Below are 17,840 nucleotides of genomic sequence, written 5' to 3'. Positions count from 1 at the left end.
CTGCTTCACATGCCGCGTCGCCATCGTCGGAGTCTTTTCCTCACATTGGCAAAGTCACGGCGTCATTTGGTCCGGAGGATCCCGTCTACGAAGCGGCCATCGCTTCTCACCAGCTTCACAACGATATCCATGGATACCCTCAGTTCATACTGCGCGAACGCATGCTTCCCGGTCTCTGGTCCAAACACGCCTACTTGCTCACGATTCTTGGAGCTGAACTCGCTAAGCCCGCTGCGGAACGACTAGAATGGCTCTTTTGGCACGACCGGGATACTATATTGATGAACCCTAACATGCCGTTGCACATCTTCTTACCGCCGATCCAAGACATTCACTTGGTGGTGACAAACGATCGACATGGCCTTAACAACGGCGTCTTCCTCGTTAGGGTAAACGAATGGGCAATAAGGTTCTTCGCCGCTGCACTGAGCCTGAAAGAGTACAACCCAGACATACAGCTGAAGTACAGCGAGCAGAGTGCCATGGAAGAGATTAGTAAACGGCCATCCTTCTCTTCTGCCGTTGCTCATGTGCCTCAACGATGGTTCAATGGCTTTCCACCAAACCCAAAACACCCTGCCAAACCGTCACTGGCACGCCCTGCGTCTTTGCTTATTCACTTCGCTTCGAACAGAGATGGTAAACGTCCGGAGAGGATGGCTTACTGGGCTGGAGTGGCGCGGAGTAAGGCGAATGAATGGGTCAGGCCGCTCAACGAAACAGGGTATCCAGCTGAACTCGAGGAGTACTGGGCTAGAATGGCGAAAGAGGAGGATGTAGAGAGTCTATGTAAGGAGATTGGGGAACGGGTTTGGACTTAGCTCTCTTGTAATGATGATATGAGATTTGGATAAACAGTCCGCCTTTCTTAGATCCAAGCGAGGTGTAGTTCACTTCAGGATGAACAGGACGAGGAGTATCTGGAGATTGAACAGAAATATAACAAAGCAACAGGGTATACCCTCCCCTAGCCACGCCGTCCTCATCAAACGCCTGATCAACGCCAACCGCCCGACTCTTACTTGACACTCATTTCCAACCCCCCATCCCTCCCCTCATTGACACGCATGATACTGCTCCTCATCGCAGATCTTCTATTCTCCTTGTCGCTATCCCTTCCCCGCTCCAACCTCTCCCACAGACCGCCATGAGCCGGCGGCCCAGACCCCAAACTCTCTCTAACATCAACCGCAGAATCCACGATACCTAGACCGTGCACTCTCGAACCCAGGTCTTCGATAACGTCATGATGCCTAGCCTTCTTGGCCTTGTACAGTGTCTGCTCTACAGAGCCCGGGAGATAGATGCGCTTGGCACCTAGTGTGCGCTTGATATCCTCAAGGAGGACTTCCATTGGGCAGATGTATGCGATTTGGTTCTTGTGACAGAAAGCGAGAACGTGACCGACGACTTTGTGGTGGCCGTTTTGCACAACCCAGGCTCCGCTGTCGCCGCCTTTACCAAACCCGCCGGCGACGTGCCAGGAGCGGGAGAAGGATTTGCGGTGGTAGATGCGAACGGCGGACATGACGCTGCTGATCATGCCGCCCTGGAGACCCGTTGTCCGGCCAAAGCAATGCACAGACATACCACCAAGGGAGGATGTGGGGGCCACACCGTTCGGATACTCGTCTTCTTCTGGAGAAAAATTACGCCGGTTGACTGGCTTCTCGAGCTTGGAGGCTATGGCGCGTTGTTCGGGTGTCATGCTGCCCATGCAGAAGCGGCGACCCCCTTGACAGACGTTATATGGTTGAAGGCGATTTTCTTTGAGTTTGAGGAGCGCCCAGTCGATTTCGTGGAGGATACCATCGCGTTTCCAGCGGCGAATGCCGGAAGAAGCATGAACATGACCTAGCTCGTGCGAAGAAAGATGGTCGTCGTCGCGATCTTCTTCATTGGGGAAAAAGTCTGCGTCGACGTCGTCGATGGCTGGTTGCGTGATCTTAATCTCCTCACCTTCGCCTGGATTAACGCCGTCAATGTCACCCATGGTCGCACGTGAGACGGTAGAATCGGCCATGTCTGAGACACGTTTAGCATTAGAGTCTTCCATGGAATATCCGGTTGACATACCTTCTGCAGAGTCATCGTCAGATTCAAGCTCGCTGTCGGTAAAGTCAAATGGGTCGATATCAGCATCCTCGTCTTCACTCTTCAGGTCCTCGTCGTCTGAGAGTTCAAGATCCCACATCGCAGCAGGCTCTTCCGACTCCAGATAAAGATCTGGCTGCGCACCCATACCCATCAACCATGGGTTGTTCGCTGCACTTGATAGCATCACATCACTGGGATAAGGGCTATCGGGTTCTTCACCGACATCGTCTTCATCATCAGACGGTGCGTCGAGTAAGTGATGGACGCTCATGCCCAATGGCTCATCATCGACCAAGATAACTCCACCATAAGACACTGGAGGCAAGTGTTCACCATTGAAAGCTCCGATGGAAGCTCCACATAGTGGACGCTCCTGATGATAGGGATTCATCACTTGCATGTCAGCATCGTAGGAGTTAGTGTTCATCATCGATCGATGAGGTGGCCGAGTTCGGCGCGACGAACGGCTCATTTTGGACCGCCTGATCTTTCCCCTCCGAATTTTAAGATCATATACGTTCTCATCATACCGGAAGCGACGACTGAGGATAGTCTTGACCTTTGCTACACTGGTGCAGGTCACAAATATAGTAGGCTTGGCTTTCTCGAGTACTTCTCCAATAGCCACAAGATCGATGCTAACAGTCTCTTCGGAGTCTTTGAGCGCGCGTTCAATCAGACGCTCAAGGCGGGGTAACATAGACGAGTGCCACTCATCCACAATCTCGGGCGTGAATTTGACAGGGAAGAGGCGAAGTTTTGGCCGAGGAATGGGTTCTATGTCGGTCTCAATTTGTATCGAGGATGTAACATAGCTCTCATTAGAATCTACTGTCCTAACTTGAATTTCGGGTTCAGGTGTAGGATAGCCGAGGGTAGCTTGCGGCCAGTGTCTTAGGCCGTCACTGACCAGAGCTGAGACAGTGTTGCTGCTTCGCTTTTGTCTTGTCTGCCGCCAGGCCTTCTGGATAATGGTGATTTTGTCCTTGTAGTCTTGCAGCGTTGCGCCTCGATTGGGAGGATTGCGTGATTGTCGCCATGCGCGCTGAATAATTGAAGCAGCGGTTATCACACGCTCCCTGTACAAGGAAGAATTGTCGCTGAGGTCTTGCGAGTTTAGCGGAGTATCGACAAGAGTACCTGATTCTTCCAGGGGATCTTTCTGCTCCCACTCCATCTCTACAGCCTCTTGTTTTGGACTCATCATACGCAGGCTTTCTGAGATGCTCTTTCGAATAGCATGTTGCGAGCTCCGGGATGGATTACGAGCCAATGAGAGATCAGGCGATTTCTTTGAGAGAGACTTGGTCCTTTCCAGCGCTTGTGATCCCTTTTCCAGTGCCCATCGCTTTGCGCTCCTATACGACGGGCTTGACTGGGCATCTGTTACAATTTGTGGCTGACTTAGGCTCTTGCGTTTCAATGGAGATGCTTGCTGTATGGGCGTGGCACCCGGTCTGAGTTCGCTCAAGTCGAAACCAGGTTCAGATTCGTCAAGCATGCAGCAGCGCTGCAATCGGGTGAGGATGCGTGTGTAGACCTGCGGGACATCGATTGTGTTATCGCCCTTGACATCGGCAGCCCAGAAGCAGTCGCGCACTACCTGCATGTAGGCCGTTCCGCATTTGGAAGCAAGCCTACGGATGTATACATCTTCTATCCGTTGCTTGAAGTCACTCAGGGAGTACTTGTCCTTCCAGAGGTCAAGCAGAGGAACCCATAATCCTATTTCGAGTAGTACCAGTCCTAGGCCATAGAGATCGAAATTAGCGTTGTACTCTTGGTCTTTGTCTCCAGTGACTTTGGGGTCTTCTGGATGACGGTAGATGTTCAGTGGTGGTGTCGTCCTGGGGTCCTCGATATTGAATTCGGAGAACAGATCGAAGGAACATATGACGGGTGACCGCAGCGAGTATTGTAATGCTCTGCTGTTGGCAGATTGTCTCTTGCTCTTCTTGAACACCATGATGTTGGTGCTGTTGACGTCCTTGTGAAGAAAGTTATCACCATGAACCTTGCTGAAGGTCAAGGCGAGCGTGAAGGCCAAACGAAAGCGATCTTCAAGTGGTGGAGTGGCACTGTTAGAGTTGTGTTGAGACTTGGAGCCAGTTTGTAATACACTGAGCAGTGTGACTGGCTTGAGTTCCTCGACTGGCTTGTGAGAGTCCGCTGGGCCTGAGTAGACTGAGGTGGGTAGTTCGAAGACGAGACCGAAGCGTGGCTGCTTGGGGTCTTCAAAGTAACCAAGACACTTGAGAGTACCGTGGAAAGATTGGTTGTGAGACAGCTTTGTCAAAATGGACAGAAGGGTCTCAAGACGGTCCGTGGGTGGAGATACTCCAGTGAATCGATAGGCAGGGTCGTAGCATGCGTAGTCAACCAGAACGCAAGTCTCTATGTTCTTACTGCCATCCGTCTTCCAGGGGTTCGTGGAGCTGTGGCGAGATTGCAAACGACCAATAACACGAACAGAGGTAGTCCCGACGCTCTCATATGGTGGAGGCTCCTCGTCAGGGAGGATCAGGTCTGCAGCATCTAGTTTTGGTGGAAGATGAGACTTTGGTGTATGCGCGCTTAGAGGAAAGGTGGCTGGGTTGACAAGCGTCAGGTCAGAGGCGTTGTAGTCGTGCGACAAGAACACAGGAGTAGATGTGATGGGACGCGGCACAGCTTTTTCTGGACTGATAGCACGTTCATTGCTTCTCTGGGCTCTTCGGTTCCGTGAGAGATCGTAGAGTATGTCGATGGAGGTGGTAAGATCCTTGATGAGGTCCTCGTAACGTGACCTGTCGGCGGCCGCCCACGAGGGGACGTCAGGCCGGCTCTTCTCTCCAGACAGTGTCTTTTGCTCGCCCGCAGCAGACGTGCGCGGGTGCATCTTGTCTGCCTCATCGAGGATTTCCTTGATAGTGCCGAGGACGCTTGTGACCGTCTCTGTCATGCCTGCCTCTTCCACGCTGTCGTCGATGTCGCCCTGCTTCCCCTTTGAGTTGTCGCTCCAGTCGACGCCCCATGTTATGAGGCGGTCTTTCTGTATCCTGAATTTGCGATGCAGCGCATGCGATTCGGGCATGTCTTTGGTGTCCTGTTCCACGACGGCATCGCATGTGGTTTTGGTGTCCGAGTAGAGCTGTGTCAGGCGTCGGGGCAGCCGACTGATGGTCTCCATGGTCACGACTGGCTTGCGGGCTTGTCGCAACGGGTATTCTGACGCGCGACAGGCGAGGACGAGGGGGTGTTAAGTGTGAGGAGGTAAAGACATGAAGGGAGCGTGCAATGCGCCTGCCTGGAAGGTGGTCGTCATGGCACAAGACCCGTGTTCAGTCAACTGCGCTGACTGGGGTGCATTTGGTGGTTGCCTACAGCCAGCCCGCCCTAGCACCGCCTCGCTGCCCGTGGATGAGTGGGGGAGAGACACACGCACTCGACGCCGCCGAAGCCGCCAATCACATGCCGTGCAGCTCCGCCTGCCTCTGCGCCTCCACCGCGGCAGCTATCGCAGCTGGCCTTCATCACAAGGCATCATCGCCAGCAGACACATAGTAGATAATCCTGCTCGTTTCGAGGCTGTGAAGTATGCTTTTATTTCTGTTGCTACACTGTTCTCACTCGTGCTGTGCCCAATTTTGCTTGGTATGCGACGACAAACTATCTAACATCTAGTCCTCCGTGAGATCACCATACTCCCACTGGCCGCGGCGCTCCTCCTTGGCCACGTCCTGCTTCTTCTTCATGGCAGCAAGCACGCTGGCGTTGCGCTCCCATGGCCGCAGCTTCTTTGGCACCATGGCAAGACCTTCGCTGAGGATGTCGGCGTTGATGCTCTCGGTGCCGTCCTTGCTCTGGTCGGGGTTGTACAATGTCACCCAGAGCATGCCATCCTTCTCAGTAGCCTCAACTCTGGCCACAAGCTCTCGGTCGGCGGTCTCTTGGGAGATGAAGTTGACAGCGTCGCTAAGGTACTCAGAGTTGCCGGGAAGCTGGACAAACGCCAACTGGGCCTCTACAGCCTGCGGCTTCAGTTTCGAGGGCAGGAACTCCGCTTGCGAGAGAGGACGGAGGCGGGTCCATGGGATCGTCTCAGAGTTACCGTAGTCGATGTAAACAACCTCAGCCTTCTTGTTCTCCCGGTCGTTGCGTCGGATGCGCGCACGGTACCATTGGTCGTCAGCAGTGAACTTGGCTGCTACAAACTCGCCGGCCTTGGGTGCATCTGGCAGACCAGCGCTGTTTGCTGGGTTGAGATGGAACTTGCTGAAGGCGCTCATGAGGGATGTCAAGGCTGATGTGCCGCTGCCAATCTGTTGCAGACGAAGTCTTCCATCATCTTCAACGTGGGTGATCATCACATCGCGGTAGTCTGCCTTCCTTGATGGTTCAGCGTCGCCGTTGGTGGGCTCATCAGCTGCCGCTGCTTCGCCGTCCTCTTCTTGAGACGGATCGTAGTCTTGCCACAGGTTCTTTCGTGCGTCCTTGGCCTTTTGCTCAGCCGCAAACAGTTCGTTTGCGTTGCCAGACTTCTCCGCTGAGTAGGCATGGACTGTAGCTAGGCCTTCCTCGACTAGAGTCTTTGCGAAGTTCTCACGGTTGATGTACAGAGTACCAATGAAGCCACCGACCTTGTCGCAGTCTTCGACGTCAATTTCGACGTCGCGCTGCTGGCAGCGGCGATTGGCAAATTCATGTGCCTCCTTGCCAAATGGTTCGCCCTTTTCGCTTTCATTTCTCGCTGATCGAGGTGCGCGGATACCGGAGAGGACGAAGGTGAGCTTGGCGTTCTCGCGAGGTACCAGTACAGTGAAGCGCGATCCTGACTTGACAAAATCGACAATAGCCGGTACCTTGCGTTGCCGCGAAAGCAGAGTGAGTTGACGCTTGGCCTTCTCGAGCGACTCCGAGTAGTCGACGTACTGCTTCACCGAAGGGGCCTTGTCTGACCAGAGGCCCTTCTTTTCAGCTTGGGCAGTCGACTCGGCTAGGAGGAGGTCGTCGTAGATCGGGCTCCTGTCGGTATCGTCCTGTCGGTGGCGGATTACTGAAGCCATGCCGTTCTCTACAAGCATCAAACCGACGTTCTTGCCCTGCAGGGTGACGGTGCACATCTCGCGCTCGTCATAGCCCTCGGTCGCTGGTCGCTTTCCGTCGACGTGGAACTTGACGTGCTTGCCGATGAGCTTCTTGCGCAGGAACTCCTTGGCCTCAGCTACCCATGGTGATTGCTTGGGATCGGTAGGCTTCGGTTGACGGACGCTGCTGAGGTTGATGCGCTTCTCTGCGCCCGCCTTGTTTCGGACGAAAATGGTGTCGGCGCTCTGAACACGGCTGACGGTGGCTTCTTGCTCGCCCGCCTTGCTGACCTTGGGCGCGACATGCTCCTTGTAGACACCCAGACGGCCGTCCTTTGCCTGCTTCTCGGCTCCCCTCAGTATGCCCATCTTCTGCCCGAGGAGGGTGGTGTGGTGGTCTGTACATTTGGCCAATCCGTTCTTGAGCAGGAAAGGTGTGATGCTGCCTTGGGTGGGATGCTTTACGTCTGCGACGATCTGGCCGTTGGGTGTTGTTCCCAGAACCTCGACAAGGACTCCTCGCTGCAGCAGTCTAGTCTCGACGAACTGTTGCGCCTCGTCACCGAATGGCTCGGCTGGTTGGACCTTGCCGTCGGAGGGGTTTGTTCGCTGTGTTGCTGGTGCGCGGACACCGGCGAGGAGGACCATTGTTTGCACGTGCTCGGTGGGCGAGAGGAGGAATCGCACAATCAGACGGTCGCCGGAGAGGACCTTTTCAACAATCGAGTCAATGTCTTTGCCCTTGTTCTGTTCAACAAACTTGTGCGGATCGCTCAGCTCTGAAGACGTGTTGATCCTGCCGCCCGTCTCCGCCCAGAGGCCCTTGGAGTCTGCCCTGGCGCGGGCTTCATCTACTGCAAGTCGCTCGAGCAGATTGGCAGCCTCATCCGAGTCTTCCTTGCGGCCGGCGTCGTCTCGCAGCTTGACCCAGCCCGCAGCGACGGCTTGTTGCGGCAGGATCTCCTTGTTGGGTGTGACGATGAGGCCATATTCGCGGTTTGCGCCAGTCGGTATTTTATACAGAACTTGGAACCGGACGACCTTGCCTACAAGCAGACGACGGAGATAGTCGCGTGACTCAAAGGCAAAGGGCTCGTCTCCCTCGCGTCGCAGTCTCGGGGCGGTTACAAAGGCTAGGCTCAGTGTACGCTCTGCTTTGGGGTTGTTGATGTTGTGGAGGACGACCGTGTCGCCGGACAGGACGCTCTTGACTTTTGCTTCGAAGAGGTTGCTCATGATGGACGTCGGATAGCTGCAGAACGCGAGGGGAGCTGTTAGCTACTACTGTGTCCAAAGAGCTCCCGGCGCCGGGTGGGGCCACGCAGCAATTCCCCCTGCACTTACCTGAAGGAGATACCAAAATGGGGACAATGTACCAAGGACGGGTTTTGGGAGGCGCAATTGATGTGTGGAATGGAATGCCAATTGCAATTCGGGGATAGTGAAGCTACGTGTTGTTATGGCGGGCAAATCTCGCCGTTGCTGCTCAGGGACCTTTGGTTGTGGGGTCAGAGGCCTAGGCGAAGCTAGACGTCACCGCCGCCGCCTTCCAGACTCCTCTACTCCAGACTGTACTGCCCCCGAATCTGAACACTGAGCGACAACCTATCTGGGTACCTGGACACAATTATTAACTCTCGCGTTCCACCGCTGATGCAGAGCCACGTGCTGTGAGTCCGCAAGCTATGCTTCACATTGCAACAAACATGCCCCGGCAGGCCTTTTCTTAGGCTCCCATGTGTGGCAGACGCTCGGTCTAGGAAATCTCCCGAGTACCTTTGCGGCAGATCTGCTCGGGATACTATTTTTTTTCTTTCAATACACATTTGTCCTTGCTACCCTATTCCTCTCGTTGTTGGCGCGCTACCTGTGCAAAGTCAATTCCACGTTACGACTCGACGATGCTGGTAAGCCGACTTTGCCAGGGGTACACGTGGGACGCTTGAGCTGTGCCGCAGAGGAGCATTAACCCCCGCCCAACTTGGCAGGAGACCCGTCCACACCTCGCAACCCTGACATACGGTGAATATGGACGACGCGTCGCCACCCAGACGTCCTCGACCAGTTGTTTCATGTCTTAGATGTCGCGAGAAAAAACTAAAATGCGACCGCACCACGCCATGCGAAAACTGCATCAAGGCATCCATCGCTGAGACATGCACTTACAATCGAAGCGGCATCGTCCCAACTGCATCCAAAGTAAAACGGCCCCGACTATCGAGCACTTCTGACAGTGCGCCTCTAAGCTTGCTCGACGATCTTCAGCACCGAATGGCAAAAGTTGAAGAGCTCTTAGGTGTTGCTCACGCGCATCAAAGCCCAGCTACAACACGCGTCGAGCGCCCAACATCGTCAGATCTCCCTCTGCTTGGCATGGTCGTTGCTGAAGGAGATCGGTCACAGTACCATGGGCAAAACGACAGGGTTACGCTCCTTAATCAGGCAAGAGAAGACAACGACACCATCATTCTGGACATGAATTAACCGATTGCAGTTCCTCGATGTCAAAGAATTTCTCAATAGGATGGCTTACGATGGACCATTGATGGCATGTGCCAAGAAAATCAAGTTTCTTGAGAACAAATCCAGAGGGAATACGCTACCGCCGCTACAGGGCCAGAAAGACCATGAATCATCTCCTGCATTGCTAAAGCTGTGGGCGTCACTACCTCCAAAACCCTACTGCGACAGGCTAATTTCGATCTACTTCAAGTATTTCGAGCGAACTTTGCGTGTTCTTCATCGCCCAACATTCATGCGTCAGTATGAAAGACTGTGGCATAACAACGAATCCGAGATTGGCTCTTCATCCAGCATCATTGTGCAGCTCACCGTCCTTTTGACTAGAGCTTACATGCTGGATAACGCAACAAACACCAACGAGTACGAAACCTATACACCTTATCTGAAAGAGACAGCTATCAACTATGTCCAAGCATGGCTCGACGAACTTGGACGAAAACAGAGGACCGAGCTATCAACTCTTCAAATCGAGATACTTGTACTACTTTCTAGTGGCGTTCGAAAACCAGAGACGCTCTGGCGCTCTAGTGGCGCTCTTATACGCTCCGCTATGACGATTGGTCTACATTGGGATCCGGCCAATATAAAGTCTATTTCACTCTATCAAAAGGAGATGCGAAAGCGGCTGTGGGCAACCATTCTGGAGATCGACCTGCAAGCATCAATGATGGCGGGGATGCCCTTGATAGCTCCTGACCTCGCCAATTACAATCCGATACCGACAAATCTTAACGATGAGGATTTCGATGAATCCTCTACAAAGCTACCTGCTTCGCGCCCACTCAGCGATCTCACGGACAGTGTATACCAAGTTTACCTTGCTACATCTCTTCCTCAGCGGTTCGAGGCTCTTTCACTTGTGCAGCGCTCGACGCCTGATGCGAATGAGGCAGTTGAAATAGGACGGAAGGTTGAAAAGTGCCTAGTTTCCAAACCTCCAGTCCTCAGCTTGCATCGCAGTCAATTAATGCCCGGTGATCGAGGTGACCTCCTGCATCGCGTTCTTCTGGATCTGTACCTTCGGCGACCGCTATTCTGCTTGTATAAACCACTTCTTTATAACGAGCAAGGACATCCCGAAGCGACCAAAGAGGTTTGGCTACACTGCATCGATTCATCACTAGCCATACTCGCCTATCAAGACTTTTACAACCCCCCATTCTTGAAAGAGGCAGCTGACAGACCGTCGGCGGAGCAAGACTTTTACTATCACTTGTGCAAAACAGACACTTTGTGGGCAGCTCTTATGATATGTCAACGCATCAAACAAATTTGCCAGCACCCAGAGCAGCAGATGCATGCACATCATGAACAAGCACTTGTCGCGACTGTGCAAAACACCATCAGATCTCTTATCGCAAGAATGGGGCGCAAAGGAAGTGATTTGAAAGACATCATCTTCCTCTCTCTGGTGCTGAAGTGGGTACAGCTGCCGGATCCATGTCCAGATAGAACGTACGAGCTCCATCTGACGGCCACGAAAACAATGGCGGCTTGCGTCGATCAACTACTGCAGCATGAGCTCCGAACTAACTATTACCGACATCGACAAGACGAGTACACTGAACTTTTACCGCGCATACGAACTTCTGCAACACACATGTCGCATATCACTATCAACACCCACCCCATCACACCGGGAGTGGCGCTCAATCCATCGCTACCTGAGCGCCGCCCTTCACCAAATATCTCCGAGGAAGCCGAACAATGGCTCAGTGACTTTCCGGGGCTGGCTGCCGAATTCACAAACTTCCAAGCTGAGTTGTACAATAGTAATGAGGTTTTCAATGCCGCGTTGGCGCAGGATTGGGAATGTTTCTGGCAATGATATTTACGGTGTTGGACAGGCTCGCAAAAGGTAGCAAAGGAAAAGGAATTCAAAGTAACAAGTGCCGCGATACTGAAAGATACTTAACTCATGTTTCGGCGTCTCGCGTGTTCACCTTTTGTTTTCATGATTGATTCACAAGAAAAGTTTCATCACAAAATACTGTCCCACTGTCCCAATTATACTGTTAATCCTTGAATACCTTCCAACACACCCATGGTATGTTTCCATACTCTGTCCCTGGTATCACTCTGCCTCAGCTTCGCATAACTAATTTCTTTTTTCTCGTCGCCTCTCTGGCCAACGGCATATGCACCGCCCCCTCTTTCTCTCAAACTACTGAATGCCACATCATTTCCCTCCTTATCGCTCTTCGTCATACCCGCGATACCATCCACGCCTCCGCCTACACCCCGCGCAGGATACCTCCCTGTCGCCAAAAACACCATGACACGCCCACACACCTCAGGACTCGTCATATACCACGCCAACAGTACCTTGACCACCCGCCACAAGACACGGAACCACAGTGGATTCACAGCACTCAGAAACGTCGGCCCGTCGACCAGGCCAGGGTAGACATGAATGAAAGATATCTTGCCAGCGTGCTTCTCCGCCAAGGCCTCGAATAGATACGTCTTCATAAAAGAGACGTGCGTGCGGACCGATGTGACGCCGCCGTGGTGCTTGGGCGGCGGTGGGCCGATCGGGAGGTTTTTCGCATCGACGCCATCTTCTATTGTGCCTGCGAAGACGGATATTATGTGTGCGCCTGAGGGACTTGAAGAGCGGTGGAGGAGTGGGGTTAGGTTGAGGATGAAGCGGATGCGGGAGTAGTATAAGAGAGACATTTGAGTATCGAGTCCTTCTTTTGTTGCTGCAGGATTGGTTGTTCATGTTAGTTGGTACACAAAGAGTTCTTGTTACTACAATATGGTGTACTCCGCTTCCCTATCTGATAGTAGGAAAAAAAAAGAAGACAACTCACGATCGGATGGCGCCAAAGGTGATAGTGCCTGAGTCATGTACAAGATATCTATCCTCGGATCTCCTCCCCCTTTCAATGGCTCTTCCTCCTCGTGCTGCTTGATTTGCGCACACACGGCATCGACATCACTCATCAGCGCCAGATCACGCACTTGCAAGAACCGCCATTCTGAACCTGGACTTGTCGAGCGCACATGTGTGAGCAAGGCCTCTGCGCGTGAGGCGTTGCGACCGACAATGTAGACGCGGAGCTTGGACTCGGCGTCGCGGTAGACGGATGCGAATGCTTTGGCTATGTAGGATCCGATGCCTGAAGTGCCGCCTGTGATTGCGACGACCAGAGGGGGGCCGGTGGGTAGCGTGGCGATGGTGGCGTGAATCTTGGCGTGGGGTGGCATTGTCTGGATAGTTTGACTGTTGTACGGGAAGCATCGTTAGATTGCCAAGGGAATAATATTTATATGTATACGGAGGTTATTGCTCCTCATGCTTCGCGGTGGTTGGATTTTTGATTCTACCATCGTGGCTGTCCGGATCAGGAAAATCATGCGCCAGCGGAACCAATGGGTTAAGGCTGGATGAGGCGTGCAATAACGTGAGACCAATTAGGTATACTCAGATGCAAATAAGATCAGAAGCTTGTTGCGCCGAGACGTGGTATCCAGGATACACTGCGCCATGCATGTACTTACATGTTGTAACGACCTGAAGGTTTGGGAGATGATAAATGTCGGCGTGAGTGACAAACACTGAATTTATTTGGCCGCGAAATCGCCATGATTGCCTAAACGGACCTTGTTCAATCAACATGAGGCTCGCAGTTGAAACTCAGTCGGCTGCAACCGTGGTAAAAGTCAACATGTACGCGCAATCGGGCTAATTTGTATTGGGAGGCGTGGTGCATGCAGGCCAATTGTTCTGACTGCAGAAACTGGAAGGCTGGAAGGCTGGCGCGCAAAGTGACAGATGAGCCAAACAAGTGTGTGCTGCTACTGGAGTCCGGTGGGATGACTTGACGCTGACGCGGCGCTCGTATGCACGGCGGAACGAGATTCGCTCACGAGCGCGGGGTAGGGACGAGTGTGGTGTGCACGACATGTCTTATCAGGTGGGCCCGATGGCGATGTGGTGTTTGTGTTTCACCACAGCGATCAGATGGACTCGGACCTCGCACAAAGAGATGCGAGTGCATGTGAAGAAAAAATAAGAGGGAAACACGGTGACGGAGGGCGGACAGATGGCAAAGTTGAGGCTATGCAGACTAGACAGGATTGAAGTAGATGGCTCCAGATTGTAAAGTGGAGCCGTTTGCGGTAGCGGGTGGCACGTGGAGCTAATAGTGGAAACGTGGTGAAGGCCAAGACGAAGACGTTCTTGACAGAAGCTGGAAACAGCCGAAGGCATTGCAGAATCGAAATGCAAGGCGTGCCGTTGGGCAGGGGATGAAAGGGATAGAGGCCAAAGAGGCATCGCGGCAATAATGGTCCACAACTGATATGGGAGATTGCCTGTTATTCGGCCCTTGCTCGCGCCGTTGTTGTCGATGCGGCTTCCCGCGGGCAGTGCCAAGCCCTCGCTGCGACTGCTTGTTTCTGGCGAGGCTGGCTCTATCGCGCCTGCCCGCTTTGGGCGCACGGGCAGGCACCATGGATCACAGCGCAGCAAGAGGCAGGCACCATGTTGATCCTGATACACGAGCGAGTTGGTGAGAGATGAGAGAAGTGAGAGGGCAGCGCAGAATACGACCGAGAAAACAAAAAGGGCAGTGGCCGGGTTGGAAAAAAGCGCGCACGCTCGCTCGGTGTATGTGTGTGTGCAAGGACAGCAGCTTATCACGGCCAAAACCTGTTGAGGCTGTTTTGGAGGCTGGTGCATTGGCAGAGACGTCACAGTGGGTTCTGTCGTGGTTTCCTGGGTGAATCTTGCGGGCTAGCGCAGCCAATCCGTCAGCCTCTGTCGTGCCAGAGCCGTGTACCCGACGTGCACACCTGCATCAAACTCGCCCACACGACTGCTCTCTCTCCACAATTACATCCGCGACTCTGCGAAACGCTGCATTGCCCTTTTCGCTCGTTTCTGCCTCGGCCCTTGCACACTGCAGCACCTGCGACGACAAACAAGAAGAAGAAACCCGCGACCGCCTCGCCCACCACTAGCCAGGCCCAGCCATAGTAGGCCGCCCATCGCGATCCGCAGAGCGGCGCGCCGCTGTCCGCTACCATTCCCCGAGCGCTGCCCGCGCCCGCCTGTCGTTTTCGCCTTTTGACGCGAGAGGTGTAGCAAAGCCTCAAACAAGCACCCACAATGGCCTTCCAGCAACCTCAGGCCTGGCCATTAGGACAGCAGCCAGACGCCCTCCCGTCCGACGACACTCCGCCGCTTCCGCCTGCTCATCGCACCCCAGTGGGCATGCACCAGCAGCGACAGTACTCCGACCCAAACAACTACTCCGACTACTCGACTCCAGGCGTCACTCCCGGCTCAGACAACATGGGCGACTCAGCCCCGGGCGGCGGCATCAACGCCCTCGCCACCGGCATCGCCAACAACCACCCGCGCGAGAGCGGCATGCAGGCGGCACGAGGCATGCCAGGTCCAGGACGACCCATGGGCGTGCCCACCCGGAGCTCCCAGTCGTCACCCTTCAACGACCCAAACGCCCACGACCAGCCAATGGTACCCCGTCCAATGCACTCGAATCGCTCCTACGGCTCAGGCGCACCCCTCGTCGCCGGCATGTACTCGACCGACAGCTCCATGTACAGCATGCCCCACACTCCTCACAGCGGCGCTCCCTACGCCGACACGCCCTACAACCGCTACTCTTCGTCCGCCCAGAACCTCGCCCCGCAGATGGGCATAATCAACCCACACGAAGTCGACAACGATGACGACTGGGGAATGGGCCCGGACCACAACTCCCTGCAGAACAAGCGACGCTCTTTCGTGCCATTCGGTGGCTCGCGCGACGGCAGCAGTCGCAACGGCTCACCGGGATCATCGATAAACAACGGCGCTGTCGGTGCTGCCGCGGGCGCTGGTGCCTTTGCTGCTGCGTCGTCGCGAGACGGCACCAAGTACGACGCCGTGCCCATGGTCAACGGAAGCGGGGAACTCATGCCAGAAAAGATCGCCAGCTGGAAAGCAGAAGACGACCTGCATAAGCGGAAGAAGAGAATGTGGATCGCCATGTCCATCATCGCTCTCATCCTCTTGGGTGCAATTCTTGGCGGTGTCCTAGGTGCCACTATCGGAAAGGGTGGGGGCCACGACTCCAGCGCTGCCGCCGAAGCTGAGCAATCTTCTCAAGATGTCGCCGAAGACAACAAGGATGATCTTGGCAAGGATTCTTCTGAGATCAAGGCCTTGATGAACAATGCCGATCTGCACAAGGTCTTCCCAGGCATGGACTACACTCCGCTAAACTCACAATACCCAGACTGCCTCCACGTCCCACCGTCGCAAAACAACATCACCCGCGACTTGGCTGTCATGTCGCAACTGACCAATGCAGTTCGTTTGTATGGCACCGACTGCAACCAGACGCAGATGCTTATCCACGCCATTGACCGCTTGGAAATCAAGGACACGATGAAGATTTGGCTCGGTGTTTGGCTCGACAAAAACGACACTACTACCGAGCGACAGATCGCTCAAACATGGGACATCCTCGACGACTACGGCTGCGACTACTTCAAGGGTATCATCATCGGTAACGAGGTGCTCTACCGCAAAGATCTGACGGAAACCGAGCTGCTCGGTCACATTACCGATTTCCGCAAGAACATCTCGGACCACAGCTGCCAGCTGCCTGTCGCCATGGCCGATCTGGGTGACAACTGGACTGGCGACATGGCTACCAAGGTTGACATCGTCATGTCCAACGTCCACCCCTTCTTTGCCGGTGTCGACGTCAGCGATGCGGCTGCCTGGACCTGGAACTTCTGGCAAACCCATGATGTGGCTCTTACTGCGAACCAAAACGGCATACACCAGGTCATTGCAGAAGTTGGCTGGCCATCCGGAGGCGGCACTGGCTGCGGTGGAGCCGCGACTTGCACCAAGGGATCCGTTGCTGGAATTGATGAAATGAACCAGTTCATGGAGGACTGGATCTGCCCAAGTATGGCAAATGGAACAGAGTATTTCTGGTAAGTGTTCGCGTCACCCTACGTTGACGCATCGTGACTAACGCATGTCTGCAGGTTCTCAGCATTTGACGAGCCATGGAAGATTCAGTACAACGAAAAGGGCAAAGAGTGGGAAGACAAATGGGGCCTCATGGACATCAACCGCAACCTCAAGCCCGGCCTCAAGATTCCCGATTGCGGCGGTCAATCTCTACCCTCGACGTACGACAACTAGATACGAGACGAGCGCGTATAGCATTCATTCTCATCACGAGTTTTTGCATGACGGCATGGCGTTGGCGGGCGTTTTCATCTTCGGCATCAATGCGGCGACTCTTTCTCGACCGCTCTCCCGATCTCTTTCCGCGGACTTTGTGTACTCAGGGCGCAGTTGTGCCCTTTTCTTTTTCTCGTACGCGGGCTCGAAACCGCACCATCCGATGTACCGGGGGAGTCTACCCGTTTGGGCCGTATATCTCGCGACATGTTAGAAATTTGCATTGGATAATCTCTGGGAGGGAAAGGAAGCCCTCTTACTTGTGTATATATATACGATGACCGGGAACGTGTTGGTAGCCCCGGCTGGCTCTATTGCGTGTATCTGGTGGATTTTGGGGACAAGTCTCTCTCTGCCCAGGCTCAGGCTTCGGGCTGCTGTGTTTCCTCCCTCTGCGCTTTGTGTAATGACGAGGGGAAATGTTTTGAGACAAAAGCATTTTGTAGATAGACCATGTGCGGAAATATACAAATTCAAGAAACGTATCCTTTGTGTCTTATTACTGTCTGTCTCTGTCTTTGGGTTCCCGAGGCCGCGTCATTGACTTGCGTCAAGATTGGTTCTATTATGGGTATGTGTTGATCCAGTTGCGAGGGGGTGACGACAGCTGGATCCACTGGCACGACGATTGCATGTATAGTAGAGAGAAGTGGAACGCATGTGTGCGAGCGTGCGATAGGTGTGTTACGAAGTCTTCTTTCGGTGGAGGAAGGCATGTGTGTGAACATGTGTTATGCTTGGAATGCCATCGTGTTTTGGCAAATATGTGGGATTAAGACACATCTCAACCACTGCGGAACAACAGTGAGATAACAACTACTTCCACAGGCAACATGCACTTCTCATTGGTATCAGAACATGGTAAAGATTTTCACCAGTTCCAAGGGCATAAGCAGAATTGAGACTGAAAATTAAAATTTAAGAGTACTACT

The 17,840-nt window shown here is 53.8% G+C and overlaps 3 protein-coding genes across 3 annotated transcripts; 1 reads left to right on the top strand and 2 right to left on the bottom strand.

The window, feature by feature from the left end:
* Window positions 1–1,018: 1,018 nt before the first annotated feature.
* Window positions 1,019–5,266, bottom strand: ACET3X_003640 (uncharacterized protein; the record flags this gene model as incomplete). The annotated part of the gene is made up of 2 exons (XM_069448938.1): window positions 1,019–2,025; window positions 2,077–5,266. 2 exons carry the CDS (start codon window positions 5,264–5,266, stop codon window positions 1,019–1,021), a joined length of 4,197 nt encoding a protein of 1,398 aa, XP_069310187.1.
* A 410-nt stretch (window positions 5,267–5,676) lies between these two features.
* ACET3X_003639 (uncharacterized protein) lies at window positions 5,677–8,419 on the bottom strand. Its single transcript, XM_069448937.1, has one exon. The coding sequence runs from the start codon at window positions 8,397–8,399 to the stop codon at window positions 5,757–5,759; it is 2,643 nt and encodes an 880-aa protein (XP_069310186.1). The 5' UTR covers window positions 8,400–8,419; the 3' UTR covers window positions 5,677–5,756.
* A 6,046-nt stretch (window positions 8,420–14,465) lies between these two features.
* Window positions 14,466–17,396, top strand: ACET3X_003638 (uncharacterized protein). Its single transcript, XM_069448936.1, has 2 exons — window positions 14,466–16,652; window positions 16,707–17,396. Exons 1-2 carry the CDS (start codon window positions 14,806–14,808, stop codon window positions 16,864–16,866), a joined length of 2,007 nt encoding a protein of 668 aa, XP_069310185.1. The 5' UTR covers window positions 14,466–14,805; the 3' UTR covers window positions 16,867–17,396.
* Window positions 17,397–17,840: the final 444 nt, after the last annotated feature.

The sequence above is a fragment of the Alternaria dauci genome, chromosome 2, assembly GCF_042100115.1.
Source record: "Alternaria dauci strain A2016 chromosome 2, whole genome shotgun sequence".
Lineage (NCBI taxonomy): Eukaryota > Fungi > Ascomycota > Dothideomycetes > Pleosporales > Pleosporaceae > Alternaria > Alternaria dauci.
The sequence above is the reverse complement of the archived record's forward strand: the minus strand, read 5'-3'. Positions and strand labels throughout refer to the sequence as shown.